Consider the following 18,562-nt stretch of genomic DNA (forward strand, 5'->3'; position numbering starts at 1 on the left):
CAGCTCGCCTTATTGCCCGGAATGCGTAGAGACGGAGGAATCGGCAGAACATGCTATCTTTGTCTGCCCCAGGTTCAATTCAAGGCGTCAACAACTTCAAAATTTGAACGCTGAAAACATAGTGAGTGAAATGTGTCGCGACGAACAGTCATGGCGTGCTATAGTCGACGAAATCTCGCAAATCATGCGCGATCTGATAAGGATCAGGAAAGATGATGAACGGAGAGAGCGAGATAGTCAACCAAATTTGACAAGCTAATGAAAGGTCTTGGGCCTCGTATGACACTTCAATTCAAAAGCAACGCGATCTTAGGGCGCGGTATAACCCTAATCTGGACTCATACGTGTGGTGGGACTTAAAAGGTCTCACGTACTCAGCTACGATCTTTCCTGCAGCAAAAGGAAGCGGAGATACCATTCGGGGTGGTCGTGTCGGGATTCTAGCTTGGTAGTTTCTCAATCGGCCATGCCTTGGTGGTTAGAAATCCTGCGGAAGTGGTTGCTGTGACGGGCGCGAGTTACTATGAAAGCGTTACCTAACCGGCACACGTTTCGGGGTCTTCCGTACCAGTCTGAAGTTGACGATAGAGGAAAAGGAGAAGGAGGAAGAAGGATAAAGCAGAACGATGATCAAGGAGAAATTGAGGAAAAATTGAGAAAGAGGAAAAGGGTGAGATGTATAAGTGCATGAGCACAGCCTACCCCTTGATGTAGTATCATAGGGTGAAACCAAGGGGCACATCTGGCACACGAAGCTCAAGGTGGTTTAAGTGGGACGAACCCACACACGGCAGCAAACACCCGGCTGTTATGGTTTGAAGTCAAATTTCCATCCATCTCTTCCATTTAGTTTAACTTCCCTAATTATACCTACCGGGGAGAAATAAGCAAGAATAAAACTTCGTAAGTCTAAACTACTTCCAATCTTTTGAAAATATATCATTGAATTGAAATTTTGAATTCCTCGAATCTCAAAAACTAGAGCTGATAGAAATAAAACTTATTACACATTTAGATTCAGCGCTAAAATCAGCTGGAAATATATATAGGTATAAAACTAGCAAATATTTGAATTTCGTTGACCTTTATTCTGTTAAAATCAGTTTGATGGAATTAACGCATTAGGTAAATTTTTCTGTTCAATTTTGGAAAATTGTTATTTTTAACATTATTGCACAAAAAGACTTTTTTTAATCCAGTCTTTCTTCTTAAATTACATACGAACCAAACCTATTGCACTTCGACGTAACTTTTATGATAGTAAAAAGGAAACATGCAATGTGTTTCAATCGCTTTCAATCGGCATCGGCAACCTTGCCGAATCACTGAAAAATCTATAATTTAACAGAATATTTGAGCAAATTTTTATCACACAATTTCTTTGTCTAGGAAAAATATGATGAGATTGGTAATGTTAATTCAATTGATTTGTCCCATAAAAACTGTGAAAAACCCCATTTTTTTATTGCTTTTAAATTAAATAAATGCTATTTCCATCACAGAAATCCGTCACCGAATTTTTGGGTTTAATCAAAGAAAATCAGATTTTTTTTTTCTGAAAAAACACTGAATTTTTTTTTTGCAACCTTGGTATAAGGTTTTATTATTTTCTGTAAGGCGTTTGTGAAACGCTAAGTATCAGTCCTATTTGAACAAATCCTGAAATGAACATTAAAAGTCATCTCAAAATATCTGAGGGTCTTATTTAGATTGTTTTGTCTCTCTAATAAAAAAAATAAAGATCATTCTGGCGCTTTTTAAAAAACTAAAAAATACTGATTTCTAAAATCAGTTGGTTGAGAAAAGGTTTGTGAAACCCGAAAAATCACGACTGTATAGTTGACGAATGTAGTTTCATGTTACTTACTAATTGCTACTAGGAGATGAACAAAATGGGTTCAAGGTAGATGTGGAAATGTTTGTTGTAAGAGAATAAACATTGATAAATCACCTGTTGAGATGTTGTCTGAACATTTCTTTCAGGAAATACTCCCTCAGCATCGATGTATTACTTAGGCACTGGAGTATGCTGTTCATGTAGCATGTATTTCCTAAATTTTTAAGTCCGGTCAATCCGACACGCTGAAAGCAGAGAAAAGCAAACATTAATCCAAACACATAAACAGAGCTTTGATGATGAACCGGTAGAGATACATAGTAGGTACGAGAATAAAAAAAAACATCACCGCCCAATATAATCAAATTATACGATTAAAATTCCAGTGCAATGTCAGGTTGTCAATGCTACAGGAATACAACAGGAAAACATTTCCTTTTTGTCAACATGTAACGCGCTCGGAATGTTTTGCGTTAAGTAACAATTGTCAAGTTTACGATGACAAACCACCAAACAGAAGAAATGCTGTCTAGCTAGCTACTGCCTTCTCAGTAGGATGGCCCAATTTGAGGCGGTTTACGAAATACTGTAAGACTAAGTATTTTTTTAAAGTTGACTGAGTTAATTTTGAATGGGTTCTTGAATAACACGACAATAAATGTGTTTTGTAGCGTGACCCACAATTTAAGAGCTTGAAATAATTAAAAAATCCCTATGACCGAACCCCTCTACCGCATTCCCACGTCATTTTGTAGAAGAATGGTAAGCTGGGAAAAAGTCGCGTAAAAATCAACGACCTAGCTAGACTTAAACTGTGGGGTTGTCCAACGGCAAAACGTGGATGGAAATGTGACAGCTCTCTTTCTGACCGACATCGCGTAATCAAAGCGGACTTGCTTGCTTGACACTTGACTCACCTCCTACCTGTTAAACCGATAACGGTCAGGGGAAAACAAGAGCAGGACATTGAAAACTAGTCAGAAAAACCTTGGGGGGTAGCATGCAGTCACAAGTGATTCACTTGTAAACCGGAGAGTAGGTAAACACAGTTAAGTTTTTAAGACATTGATTGAAACTTTTTAATCCAGGACTTTTCCAGTTTCTCGAAAAAAAAATGGAAAACATGTAAGAAAACACTTGAAAAACATAACGCCATAAAATACCGAAAATTGAACATAAACATGTTTGAAATTCGCGAAACTGATTGAAAATATGTACCTTGTGTGCAAGTTTAGACATGTTTGTACATTCTGAAAATATTGAAGGCTGAAATCGTTCCCTGACCTGCCAAAAGGCCCTATGCAAAATTTCAGCTCATTTGGTTAATTCTGAGGGGCAGCTCCACGACACGACTAGAAGGAACATCATGCATGGTTGAAATGATTGTAGCTTAATTCCAATAGAATATCAATATCAAGTAACGTTTAATCAGTCATGCATTTAGTTTTTTTATCTGATTCTATCGCATTTAACGATCAGTAACACATTTATTGCTGAACAGATGCCTTAATTCATCTTTTTTGTACGATCGATTTATATCCGTGAGCAGTGTTTAATTTTTATCTTTGGACTCAATCTCATGGTCATCTGGTCAAAAGACAAAGGGTTCTTCCAATTGGGATATGTTTCAAACCCATAATCAAAATTCTTTTATTCTGGTTCCAATGCTAATTCAAAGCTAAGCAAAATCAACTGATGAATTTCTCAAAATCATTAATGAAAGCCTGCATTTTGCTGACAAATAAGAGGTTCTTTTACTAGGAGAAAGTGGAAAATATTATTAACTAGAGTCAGGGCCGTAGGAAGAACTGCCTCATAGGGGGGGTTTTGGTGACAAAATTTTTCCTACAAAATTTTTGCTTGAAAAATATATAAATAAAGAAAAGGAAAAAAAAGATGCTAAGAGTATCTCATTATTCGGGTTTGAATTATATTTTATATTAATTGTTATTCATTTCAAATCATTGCTTTATAAATCCTAAAAAAAAATTAAGGGATCTAGAACAAGGGATCTTGAAGGCTTTATTTGAAAGGAAAACTCTTGTAGACTCGATTAATTCAGATTTTAGTTTTTTTAAGTATCTACAACATAAATAATGCTGAACAACAAATCAATAAAATATATTTCCTGAACTCTAAGATGAACTACAAGTTATTTTAACAACAATAAATTATCATTAATAATTTATTTCATTATTAAAATCCTGTGAATAGATAAAACATAGAATTTCCAAGGAACGCAATTTTGAAAATGAGTTCAGATCTTATTTTTTAACAGTTGTTTTACCTGTTTTGTGTTTTGTTAAAGGCAATTTTAAATTTTAATTCCGAATCTAAATTCTGAATTTTGAACCTGAATACAAGTTTTGAATTCCTATCCTATAAAATAGATTTCTGAATATACAGTCCAACCAAAAATTCCCAATAATTATTAACAGAAGTTTCTTATTCGAACTTAGAATCTTTGATTTTCTATATGAATTTTTACTTCAATTATTTATTTGTAATTCAACTTGTGAATTGACTGAAAGTTCCGAATGATGAAACTCTAATATTTCATTTCTGGGTCACCATTATGGAACTTGTAAAAGTTTTAATTAAGCGTTAGAATTCATAATAGGAAAAAAATTCAAATCCATGTTTAAAATTGGGTTGTTATTTTAAATATGTGTAAATAAAGGGAGATACGGTCAAAATTTGGTCAATATCAACTTGACGTATTTCTTTCAATTTTGCATTTAAAAAACCTGAACACCCCTCATTTTGAAGATGTGTGTGTGTAGAATGTTGCTCCTATTTTGATTTTGGAATTCACTCTTCAGTTGTCAAAATGCCGTCCAAGGAAGAAGAGCAGTGTATCAAAATTTTGCTCGCGCATCGCGAAAATCCAAGCTACTCGCACACAAAGCTGGCAAAATCGCCAAAAGTTGCCAAATCAACCGTTACAAATGTAATTTAAGTGTTTGTCGACAGCCAGGAAGTCTGGATCGGGGGGAAATCGAAAACCGGAAGCCGCTGAGACGACAAAGAGAGTTGCCGTTAGTTTCAAGCGAAACCTAACCTCTCTCTCGAGATACCGCAAATAAGCTGGGTGTATCGTCTACGACCGTGCATCGAGCCAAAAAACGAGCTGGACTATCGACTTACAAGAAGGTAGTGACTCCAAATCGCGATGATAAACAAAATACGACGGCCAAAGCGCGATCCCGGAGGCTGTACACGACGATGCTGACGAAGTTTGACTGCGTGGTGGACGACGAAACCTACGTCAAAGCCGACTACAAGCAGCTTCCGGGACAGGAGTTTTATACGGCAAAAGGAAGGGGAAAGGTAGCAGATATTTTCAAGCACATAAAACTGTCAAAGTTCGCGAAGAAATATCTGGTTTGCAAGCCATCTGTACCTGTGGCTTGAAAAGCAGCATTTTCATAGCTTCCGGGACTGTCAACCAAGAAATTTACGCGAAAGAGTGTTTGAATAAACGTCTGCTGCCTTTCCTGAAGAAACACGGTTGTTCCGTACTGTTTTAGCCGGATTTGGCATCTTACCATTACTGTAAAAAGGCCATGGAGTGGTACGCCGCCAACAACATGCAGGTGGTTCACAAGGACAAGAACCCTCCCAACACGCCAGAGCTCCGCACAATTGAGAAATACTGGGCTATTGTCAAGCGGAACCTAAAGAAGACAAAAAAACCTTGAGTGTTATCTTGACACTTCTCGCTTAAAACCGCTGTATCTCTCTTGTTTCTCAACCGATTTTTAAAAAATTTATAGTTTTTCAAACCTCGTAACGTAACTCAAATATGTTTTTCAGACTATATTCATCTACAACACTTTAATTTTCCGTTATTCAAAGTCTTAGAAAAAAATCCGAAAAACATGCTTCAGGAAAAAGACTGTAGATCAGCTACTGCTCAATGCTAGAATGCTCAAAAAATGTCACTTAGCTTTCAAAAAAGCTGAAGTTAGTTTTTCTGTACGTTGCACATATATATATATATATATATATATATATATATATATACTAGCTGACCCGGTGTGCTTTGCTACACCTTTCAAAATCAAATGATATTTTCAGAAATTATTCAATTTTTTATTGTTTTATTGGCATTACTTTAAATCAAATTATAACATAATTTATAAGCAATCGCTATAAAATGAGAGCTGCAGCTGGGGTTTCGAATTTCAACACAAAGATAACTTAAACGAATATTAAAAATCTCGCTCTATAAATTTGTGTTAAAGATCTGATAATTTGAAGCTGTCTAGACGGTCTCAAATTAATCGCAAACCATCTAACTTATAAAATATGGCTGTTTTTTCTTGATATGTTCTGGATTTATGCTGAAAAACTGATAAGAGAGCCCCTCCCCTGTCCTTACCTTCACCCCCTGCTGAATGCATGTCGTGATTTTTAATTATCATACCTAATTTTTTCGTTCCCAAAAATCCTCTTATATCAAATATAGTTCCATTGGTTGATAAGTTTTTAAGCTTTACAACAAAAATTTATATGGACCCTTCTACTTTCTTCCCCTCTCTACACTGTAAAGCGTAAGGATCTTTAACAATCGTAGAAAGATATCTCGTAACCAAGTACCTTTCCATGCCATATTTGTTTCCATTTGTTGGCTTCGTTAGCATAAATTGATAACATATGCTAACACAATTGTATTGGGCTCACCTCCCTCCTCCTATGTACCTACTTACTGAAAAGAGGATGGTGTGTCAGATAATCATAGAATCATACCAAAATGATTTTTCATGTTAAGTTTTGTCCATTTCTCGGATTTTGTAAAAAAAGAGTTAAATGTAAGCCTCCTCTTCCCTTCCTATATTCCCAATTCTATCATCTTACTGCAAGAAAGGAATTGTTTCACATAGAAAAAGTATTTTTCGTACTCAAAAACTTTTTGATGCCAAATTTGGTTTCATTTGCTCGATAAATTCTCGAGTTATGCAAAAAAAATTACATGGAAGCTCCCCTTCCCTTTTAATATCTGAAAAAAAGGTGGAGCTTCAATTTATGACAGAAACATTTCTCTAATCCAAATACCCTAATATGCCAAATATGGTTAAATTTGCTCGATCAACTCTCTAGTTATACTGAAAATTGTAAGGGAGACCTTTCCTCCCCCTTTTCATCCACCTCTTTGAAGGAGTGAGGGATACCAAATATTCATAGAAGCACATCTCGTACCCAAATATGGTTCCATGCCAAATTTGGTTCCATTTGCTGTTGTAGTTTTTTAGTTATGATGTAAAAATTGTATGAAACTCCCCTCCCTCTTTCCTTTTTCCCCACTGGAAGAAAGAAGGGTTCTCAAACAATCATTAGAACATGTCACGTTCCCGACTACCCGCCCATGCCAAATTTGGTTCCATTTGCTTAATTAGTTTTTGAGTTGTGTAAAAAATTATAAAAGAGGCCCCTCCCTTGTTTATTTCTCCTCACTGGAAAGAGGGAGGGGTCTCAAATAATCATAGAAATGTTTTTCATTTGCTTTATTAGTTTTTGAGTTATGTAAAAAAATATGAAAGAGGCCTCCTCCCCCTTTCTACAAAAAAGGGGGAGGGGTCTCAAATAATCATTGAAATATTTTTCGTATCCCAATACCTTCCCGTGCCAAATTTGGTTCCAATATCTTGATTAGTTTTCGAGTTATATGAAAAATTGTAAGGTAGCTCCCCTCCCCCCTTCCTATCACCCCACTGAGAGGAGGGAGGGGTACCTTATATTCATAGGAATATTCTTCGTACTCAAATACCACCCCATGCCAATTTTGATACCATTTGCTCGATGGATGCTCGAGTTATGCAAAAAATTGTCTTTTGTTTGGGAGGCCCCTCCCTCCCTTATTGAGAGAGGGAGGGGTCTCAAACCATAATAGGAACCTTCCCCGGCCTCCAATACTCCCACCTGCCAAGTTTCACGCAAATCGGTTCAGTAGTTTTCGAGTCTATAGGGAACAGACAGACAGACAGACAGACAGACAGACAGACAGACAGACAGACAGACAGAAATTCATTTTTATATATATAGATATATATATATATGGATATCATTTTTTTGATTTTTTTTTACCTTTGAAAACCGTTTGCTAAATATCCGTTTCGGGGAAATTTGAGTTGTAGTTTGATTTCGTTCTCCAGGCTGTAAATGTCAACCGATTTTCATGATATTATATTCATTGTGTAGGTAATTTATTCTAATTACTCAACATTTCAATACAAAGTCGATATTAGACTGCCCCAAATTTGTATGGAAAATTCAAAACCTGTGAAATGTTATGCGCTGCAGGCTGAAATTGATCCTAGTCCTCGTAGGCGCAGGCTGAAATTGATCCTAGATCTCATGCCAAATTTGGGCCCGATCGGATCACGGGAAGGGGTCGCTCAACGAGCCTGAAGTTTGTATGGGATTTTGAGACATTTTATTCGGGAGAAACATGAAAAACCAGGTTTTCGTCAATAACTTTGGTTCCCGTCGACCGATTTCTTTCAAAAACGGGTTTTATTAAAGCCTAAACTATGGCAAATATTTCATCCGAAGACTGCATTTCAACTAGAGTAAAGATATGAAAGTTATTAGGCTTCAAAAATGGGCTAACTCTTTTAAGGATGGTATTCATCACTGTTAATGAGTCGAGGCGGTCGAACATATTGACGCCACATTTCTAAGAATATACGAAATCTAAAACACGAGTGATCAAATTTTTCACAAGTGTAATCAAAAAAAGATGTAATTTTCCACTCCTGTTGATGTAATTTTATTCTTTTTTAAGAAGCGAATAGAAATAAATTGTTTTGCTGTAATTTTACATTCCATGATGTCAAAACCAAGCGGTCAATGAAATTTATGTCACAAACAGTGTAAAATTATATATCTTTGATTTAAAACTGAATGTCATTAATTGTCTGTGCCATTGCCAGTTCAGTCATGTATCTCTCTTTTTCCAAGACGCAGCTCCTGCATCTCTATAGTTTACTAAAAGTATGGTTCTAAAATGAAAAACAAACGAATGATGTTAGCGACCGCAGATTTTGCAGCGGCAGGGATCCGGAATATGATTGCCTGGAGAGAAATGAGCCTGAACAATCCGAGCACGGAAAATAATAAAAAGGTAAAATTTACGAGATAAAAAGGTGAAATCCAAAACGGTAACTTTTACCTCACCGAGGTGAAACTCACCTCACAACGAGGTAAAGTTTACCTGAATCGAGCAGACAAAGAAGGTAGAATTCACCTAGAAAAAAAGGTAAATCCAAAAAGGTACTTTCTACCTGTTCGAGGTAAAGCTTACCTCGTAGCAAGGTGAAGTTGACCTGGATTGCGCTGAACAAAACGGTACAATTCACCTCGAAACAAAGGTAACTATTTTCCGAACCCGTTTATTGAGGTTAAGTTGTTTTTTCACTCAGGAATAAGTTTTGTTTCGTGTGCAATAGGGGAGATGAGGGCATAACGAGCACCCGAGGCATAATGAGAAGTCCATTTTTCTACATAAGTACGTATTTTCTTAAACAAATTTTCATGAGGACTTGTTTCGTACTACCTATAGTATTAATTTTTCACCAAAAAAGAAATATCCTTTTCATATTTACAGAAATATTAAATAATAACCAGCTAGGTTCTCAAGTGACGAAAATATTATAATTTTTGAGCACCACCAAATAAGCTTTTATGACCTTTAAATCATCTTGATCTGAAATGTACGCACTGCAACATGATCTACACATTGTTTCTAAATTTTCAGCATCATAAAATTTTTGATTTTTCACTTTAATCAATTGTAAAACGCGTTTTTACTTTAATTTGTTCACTAGAGGCGAACAGAGCACTTTCAATGAAGGCATATTGAGCATTTTCTGCCGGAGAATCTAGCAGCGAATTCAACTCGATGAAGTCAACTGAATAATAGAGCTACAGCTTAACTTGTATCGTCTGACGATTTGGCCTATTGGTTAGATGTCGGAGAGGTAATCAGTAGACTCGAGTTCGATTCCTGTTCGAGGGGATTTTTTTTTGCACATACCATTCATGATTGATTTTTTTATTGTTACATTATACGGCTAATAGCATCAAAGCATCATCCGTCAAACAAAACACCAGAAACATAATGTATGAACATGTGTTAATTCTTTGAATTCTACAAACAGACCTAGATTATTTTGTTTTTGCTTTGTTTGATGAATCTACGCCTCACCGTTTAGTGCAATCATGATCATAAATGATAAAAGAAGAAAAAAAAATCACCTCCACCAGGAATCGAACTCGAGCCTACTGATTATCTCTCCGACATCTAACCAATAGGCCAAATCGTCAGACGATACAAGTTGAGCTGTAGCTCTATTACTCAATTGACTTCATCGAGTCGAATTCGCTGCTAGATTCCCCGGCAGAAAATGCTCATTATGCCTTCATTAATGGTGCTCATACTGCCTCGGGGGGTTTCTCATTATGCCTCTACAGTGACTGGTTTTCAGCTTTCGGCAAATTTTTTTAAAATGCATCTTTAAACGTTTTTATCTACTTTTTCAAGTTTCATCCAATTAGACAATAGACTATTTGAGTGTCGGAACACGAAACAATGATGTAATTCACATATTACAGCTGTTCTCTATGGTTAAATAAGCATTTTCCTTAAGGTGCCCATTATGCCCTCATCTCCCCTACGTGAAAATAGGAGCAGAAAGGTAAATTTAGCATTAGATTTTATTTTGTTGTGCTGGTTCTCATCATAAAACTATATTACAGATTGGACTACTGAGCTACGGAGTGTTTTCCTCATCATTCCGGAACAGCCAATATTATCCCCCAACTGGCCGGATGAGTCGAACGGAGAAGGGACAAAATGTGCTAATTGTAGGAGGATTCAGTGGCCATGATGGACACGTTGATGGCCGAGAGGATGCAATAGTGTTTTACTCCGACAAAACGGAACATTCGAGGAAAAAAACGGAGATGAACATTAAAGCATAGATTCCCAAAACATTAATGACATAGGTAATAAAAAAATAAAAATAAAATCTTGAATGAATTTGTGTCTTTGTTTCGTTTAATTTAGTGAATAAGCAGAACCCTTTTAGATAGTGAATGGGAAACCGGTAGAATGTACCTTTTTACTCAGTGAATCCCAAAAAGGTAAAATTTACGTTTTTTCTAGGTGAAAAGAAAAACGGTACAATTCACCTTTTTGCTAGGTGAATGAAAAAATGGTAAAATTTACCTCGAAAGAGGGGTGGAAAACAGTACCTCGCTACTCGGTAAATTTTACCTTTTTATTATTTTCCGTGGAGTGAATAAAAACCCATCCTGACCCGGCAGTGACCTGTGGATCCGGACCATTACTGTCCGGAACGCAATTCCCTTTGATCCCCCAGTGACGCGGAGCGGGTAAAATATCAGGGAGTCTTTTTTCTTAATTTTTTTTTGTAATTCTTTATTTGAAACGGCTCATACTATTATGTTTTAAGGAGCCAAACTCGTTTTCTTTGTTTTTACAATCGTTTTCTTAGCTTAGCACTTTTTTTTTAAAAGAAAAAAGAAGATAGAAGAGGAAATGTGAAAATAAAAAAGAATTATAGACGAAGATCGATAGCTTTTAGAAAATAGTAGATTTCAAACATGTAGTCCAAATCTAGCACAGCTAGTACATCTCTCACAGGAACATTAGGTAATTTTCCTCGGGCCCGAAGGGAGTCTATGAAATTCGTTCTGGCGACACGATGGACCTCACACGACCAGACAATATGCTCGATGTCATGGTAACCTTGGCCGCAACTACACAAATTGCTGCCAGCAATATCAAAACGATAGAGTACCGCGTTTAAGGAATAATGATTGGACATGAGACGGGAAAATATACGAAAAAAATCCCGACTCAAGTCCAATCTATTAAACCAGGATTTAAGGCTTACCTTTGGGATAATTGAGTGGAGCCACCGACCCAACTCATCCTCGTCCCATTTGCGCTGCCAGTTGACAAGAGAGTTTCTTCGAACCAAATAGTAAAATTCGTTGAAGACGATTTCACGTGGATACGTGTCGCCTTCCATCGCCCCCACCTTTGCCAGAAAGTCTGCCTTCTCATTGCCCACTATCGAGCAATGTGAGGGAACCCAAACAAAGGTGATGGTAAAGCGACGTTTTGATAAAGCACTCAATGTGACTCGTATCTTCTCTAAGAAGTACGGAGAGTGCTTTCCCGGTCTTATTGAGCGGATAGCTTCAACAGAGCTGAGACTATCTGTGACGATATAGTAGTGTCCTGCAGGCCGTGAAGCAACGCTGTCCAAAGCCCAATAAATTGCTGCTAACTCTGCAATATACACAGAGCATGGTGACTGGAGATTATAAGATGCGCTGAAGATTTCATTGAACACTCCAAATCCTGTTGATTCCTCTATGAGAGACCCATCAGTAAAGTACATTTTATCAGCATCGACGTGTCTATATTTAGCCTCGAAAATTCTAGGAATCATAAGTGAACGATGTGAATCCGGGATCCCACGAATTTCTTGCTGCATAGACAAATCAAACTGGACAGAAGAGTTGTCGTAGTCTGGGATGTAAACACGAGTTGGAGAATACGAAGAAGGATTTACCTGCATGGACATGAAGACATGGTATACAGACATAAATCTGGTTTGAAGATTTTGCTCAAGTAGCCTTTCAAAATTTGCGTTCACCAATGGGTTCATGACCTCACACCTGATGAGGAACCGGAGTGATAATAAATTGAATCGATCTTTTAGTGGGAGTATACCTGCCAAAACTTCAAGACTCATGTTATGCGTTGAAGGCATACATCCCAAAGCGATACGGAGACAACGGTATTGGATACGCTTGAGTTTGATGAGGTGAGTTTTAGCAGCTGACTGGAAACAGAAGCTACCGTATTCCATCACAGAGAAAGTGGTTGTTCGATACAATTTTAAAAGATCTTCTGGATGGGCTCCCCACCAGGTGCCAGTGATTGATCGTAGAAAATTGATTCTTTTTTGGCATTTTCCTTTCAGATACTCAATATGGGCTCTCCAGGTACACTTGGAGTCAAACCAAACCCCAAGATACTTAAAACACCTCGATTGAGTGATTGTTCTATCTAGGAGTTGAAGCTGAGGTTGGGCAGGTCTATGCTTCCTAGAGAAAACAACCAACTCCGTTTTCTGTGGAGAAAACTCAATCCCAAGTCCCAAAGCCCAAGTTGACAATCTGTCTAAAGTATCTTGTAAAGGCCCGTGCAGATGAGACTCTGTAGCTCCTGTTACAGATACTACACCATCATCTGCAAGTTGTCTTAAAGTGCAGCCTTCAGAGAGACAACTGTCGATGTCGCTTACGTAGAAGTTATACAAAAGTGGACTCAAACATGAACCTTGCGGGAGGCCCATGTAAGAGATCCTTCTAATTGCAAGATCTCCGTGAGCAAAGTTCAAATGTTTCTCACAAAGCAAGCTGTATAAGATGTTGTTCAATAGAGGAGGCAGACCTCGGGAGTGCAACTTGTCTGACAAAACCTCTATTGAGCTCCCTTTAGGTCTAGAAACACTGAAGCCATTTGCTCACGTTTTGCGTACGCCATTTGTATCTCTGAAGACAGCAAAGCAAGACAATCGTTTGTTCCTTTGCCCCTGCGAAACCCAAATTGAGTATCTGAAAGGAGATTTGTTTCCACCCACTTATCCAATCGGAACAAAATCATTTTCTCCATCAATTTCCGAATGCAAGACAACATCGCTATCGGACGGTACGAATTGAAATCGGACGCAGGTTTTCCAGGCTTTTGGATAGCAATAACTCTCACTTGTCTCCAATCTTCGGGAACAATGTTATGCTCCAAGAATTGATTAAATAAATTCAGCAAGCGAAATTTGGCTGCATCAGGAAGGTTTTTCAACAAGTTGAATTTTATTTTATCAACTCCTGGAGATGAATTGTTACAAGAAAGCAGAGCAAGTGAGAATTCTACCATCGAAAAAGCAGAATCCAGATCGCATCTATTCGGAGGCACACTTTGGATGATTTTTTGCACTGGTGTGGAATCTGGACATATTTTACGCGCGAAATTGAAAATCCATTTATGCGAATGTTCTTCACTTTCGTTCGTGGAAGAACGATTACGCATGCTCCGAGCCACATTCCACAAAGTGCTTAAGGATGTTTCCCGCGATAAACCTCCCACAAAATTACGCCAATGCGCACGATTTTTTCCCCTTGATAAGGTTTTTGAATTGCTGTTCAAGAGAAAAATACGTGTTGAAATTATCCAGGGTTCCATGTTTCCGGAAAACTTTAAAAGCGTTCGATTTGTCGACGTAAAGTTTGGAACACTGGCTGTCCCACCATGGATTGGGAGGCCTTCGATGAACGGATGGATCTGGGATGGGTTTCGTTTGAGCACCAACTGCACATTCAAAAATCAAACGAGAAAGAAAGTTATATTCCTCCAACGGAGGTAGAACCTCCATGGAAGTGATAGCTGAAATAATTGCGTCCGAATACTTTTTCCAGTCGATGTGTCTTGTAAGATCATATGCCATATTTGTTGAATTTGAAGTGTTGATCCCATTGGTGATTGTAATTTTGATAGGTAAGTGATCACTACCATTGGGATCAGGGATTACCTTCCACTGGCAATCCAATGATAGTGAATTTAAGCATAGTGAGAGGTCAATTGCACTTGGTCTTGCAGGAGGTTTAGGTACCCGTGTTTTTTCACCCGTGTTCAAAATTGTTAAATTGAAACTGTCACAGATGTCATAGATAAGAGTAGAACGACTATTGTCAATTTGCTCCCCCAGACAGTTCCATGAGAATTAAAGTCACCCAGGATCAACATTGGCTCAGGAAGCACTGAGCACAGGTCCTCTAGATGACTTCGATCCACTGCAACTCTCTGAGGCCAGTACAAACTAACAACACATAAGTCCTTACCTCTTATAGTTGTATGACATGCAACAGCTTCAACTCCTCCTGATAAAGGGAGGTGGATTCGATAAAAGGAGTGGCGCTTGTTGATCCCCAAAAGCACCCCTCCATAAGAATCGTTGCGATCCAAACGAATAATGTTAAAATCGTGGAATGGAATATCTGATTGAGAAGAAAGCCATGTTTCAGAAAGGGCAAAAATATCGCAACTAGTTTCATGCAGAAGATATTTGAACGGATTCAGTTTAGGGATTAGACTGCGACAATTCCACTGAAACACAGTGATATCTCCGACCTCTCGGCTTAAATTAGCCATCGAGAGAGATAAACACTGAAAGAAGGGGCCAAGTTTGCATCCATTGCTTCAAAAGTGTCTTTACTATAGGGAGCATTGTAGTAACTATGCCTCTTACGGATTCAGATCTTTTTTCTTAATGATGTTTTTTTTTATTTGAAAATAAATGTTAAATAGCGCGTATTTTTCTCTTCATATCACTCATAGTTTCAGAATATTTCATAAAAATTGCAAATATCCTGAGTCAAAAATATAAAACTTTACATGGCTGTGTATTTTTACACGACAATAAGCTGGTCCTCGTTTTCGTGCATTGTCTTTGGTCTAAATATACACGCCTCAATGATGTATCAACATCGTTATGATGATGTAATTTTAGATCAAAAACGATGTTCCGTTGTTCCGATGTTCCGACAAAGCCTTGGACCGTCTTTCGCATACCATATTTATCAACAAGTTGATTTCCAAATATAATTTTTCGAGGTCAGCAGTTGAATTGGTCCAGGCTACCATCGAATCAGATGTTCCTCAAGGACCAATTTTAGAACGCTTGTTTTTTTTTCGCTTTTTATCAATGATCTACCTTTTGCCCTGCATTACTGTTGTATACATCTTTTCGCTGATGATGTGCAGATATACCTTTGTGAAAAGCGATCTGTTTACAAACTTGAATGACTTCTTCAATAAAATAAACCATGATCTCACTAAACTGACTGAATGGTCTAACGCAAATATTTTACCAATCAATCCCTCTAAAATCAAAGCTATGTTCTTCGGAAAACATCAATCATTCCCTAGCTATCCACAACTAACCTACTTTTTAATGATTACGTTATTCAATTTGTTGATTAAGTACGCCGAAAACCTTGGTATTATGGTGAACGGAGCACATGCAGGAGATTGCCTACACCAGTTTATGGTCTGGGACACAGAACAGCTGCAGGAGGAGCGCAACATCTACAAGAAGGGTGATAAATTGGACTGTGAAAACTAAGTGCTGTCCCGAATTCTACTCCGCCGTCTAACGCCCCAAGCAAACAGATTCGTGGGAAGTTAACATGCCGGTCTCATGAAGGGACGGTCTACGGCGGACCAGATCTTCACATTACGGCAAATTTTTCAAAAATGCCGTGAACACCAAGTCCCTACGCAACATTTATTCATCAAGCCGCATACGGCGCGAATGAGAATGACTTTCCGGGAAGCTGACCAGACTGATCAAGGTGGATGGAACGCAGTACTGTGTGCGGATCTCGGATGAATCGCAAGTTTCGAGTTAATTTGAATCGCGCAAAGGGCTTCGACAAGGCGATGGTCTATCCTGCATGATGTTCAACGTGGCGCTAGAAAATGTTTTTCGACGAGCGGTGGGCGAAATGCGGGGCACGATTTTCAACAGTCAACTTATTGGCAGATCATGATTAATACGTCCAAGGCGAAGTATATGCTGGCCTGCGGATCCGGGACCGACCGAGCCCGCTTGTACCGTAATATCAAGGTCACGCTCGACGGCGACGAGCTGGAGATAGTCGAAGACTTTGTCTATCTCGACTCACTGGTGACCACAAACAATGACAGCAGCGAGATCCGCCGGCGAATGATCAGCGGAAGTCGTGCCTACTATGGACTCCACAAACAACTGCGGTCGAGAAGACTAAGCCCTTTAAGGGGGCGCGAGACATGGATGTTGCTCGAGGAGGACCTGCGTACATCCAGCTTTGGCGACGTGCATGAGAACGGAGTGTGAAGGCGAATTCTACGGCGAACCCAGTATCCAGAAGGTGGTGAAGGCTGGCCGGATACGCTGGCCGGACATGTTGCGAGAATGCAGGACGTCTGTCCTGCAAAACAGGTGTTCGCTACAAATCCGGTAGGAACGAGACGAGCAGGGACGCAACGAGCGAGGTGGTTAGACCAAGTGGAGCGTGATCTGGCGAATGTGGGATGCCCGAGAAACTGGAGAACGGCTACCAGGGGCCGAATGAATTCTAGAAAACAGCTATAATTTGTAGGTTACTTCATTGTTTCGTGTTCAGACACTTAAAAAGTCGATTTGCTAGCGGCCTAAGACTTGAAAAAGTAAATAAAGACGTTTAAAAAAAAAAAAAAAAAAAAAAAATATATATATATATATATATATATATATATATATATATATATATATATATATATATATATATATATATATATATATATATATATATATATATATATATATATATATATGTATATATATATATATATATATATATATATATATATATATATATATATATATATATATATATATAATATATATATATATATATATATATATATATATATATATATATATATATATATATATATATATATATATATATATATATATATATATATATATATATATATATATATATATATATATATATATATATATATATATATATATATATATATATATATATATATATATATATATATATATATATATATATATATATATATATATATATATATATATATATATATATATATATATATATATATATATATATATATATATATATATATATATATATATATATATATATATATATATATATATATATATATATATATATATATATATATATATATATATATATATATATATATATATATATATATATATATATATATATATATATATATATATATATATATATATATATATATATATATATATATATATATATATATATATATATATATATATATGATGAAGTCAACTGAATTATAGAGCTACAGCTTGACTTGTGTCATCTAACGATTTGGCCTATTAGTAATCAAAAGACTAGAGTTCGAATCCTGGTCGAGATGTTTTTTTTCATGATCGATGCATTTCGCACAAAAACGGTGAGCCGTAGATCCATCAAACAAAGCAACAACAAAATAATGTACACACTTAAATTTTTCTCCTGTGATCGGAACGATTTCGTCCTGCATTTTCAACAGCTGAAATTACAGGACGATTTCAGGACGGCAAAAACGCTCAGGAAAACAACTGTCAAATTCACCTGAAGGTTCGAAACAGGTTTCTCCTGTAATTTGCAGGGAATTTTGAAGTGTTCCTGTGGGCTCGAATCGGCTTCCATCCACCATTTTTAAAGAATTCGGAAATTTTTCAGCAATGATTAAAACTTTTTTAATTAAAAAATGAAAATATTTATTCAATTTTCGCTGTACACTAAACTATAAAGTCAGTTGAAGGACCGAAATGTCCATTGTTTTTGACGGCTGATCGGCACTGTTTTTATTTCCCCGGAATGAACTTTTTCTCCAGCCTGGGCAACTTTTTCGGTGTTGTTTCCAATTTGAAGCATATTTCACCTGGAAACCAATAGGAAAAAAATGGTCACACATGAATTTTAGGTAAACTTTATGTTATTTAATTTAATATTTACCTGCTCTAGCAACATATTTATGTTTCTGATATCATCGATACTGGATCTTATAAATCAGGCGTCTCGTAG

The 18,562-nt window shown here is 37.1% G+C and overlaps 1 protein-coding gene across 2 annotated transcripts in view; it reads right to left on the reverse strand.

Moving 5' to 3' along the window:
* LOC129755210 (ubiquitin carboxyl-terminal hydrolase 8) overlaps positions 1-18,562 on the reverse strand; it is a 67,475-nt gene that overhangs the window by 15,773 nt on the left and 33,140 nt on the right. For both annotated transcript variants that reach the window (XM_055751585.1, XM_055751586.1), the window contains one exon: positions 1,952-2,082. In XM_055751585.1, the coding sequence (XP_055607560.1) occupies positions 1,952-2,082 (131 nt within the window). The remainder of the gene's footprint in view (positions 1-1,951; positions 2,083-18,562) is intronic.

The sequence above is a fragment of the Uranotaenia lowii genome, chromosome 3, assembly GCF_029784155.1.
Source record: "Uranotaenia lowii strain MFRU-FL chromosome 3, ASM2978415v1, whole genome shotgun sequence".
NCBI classification, from domain to species: Eukaryota; Metazoa; Arthropoda; class Insecta; order Diptera; family Culicidae; genus Uranotaenia; species Uranotaenia lowii.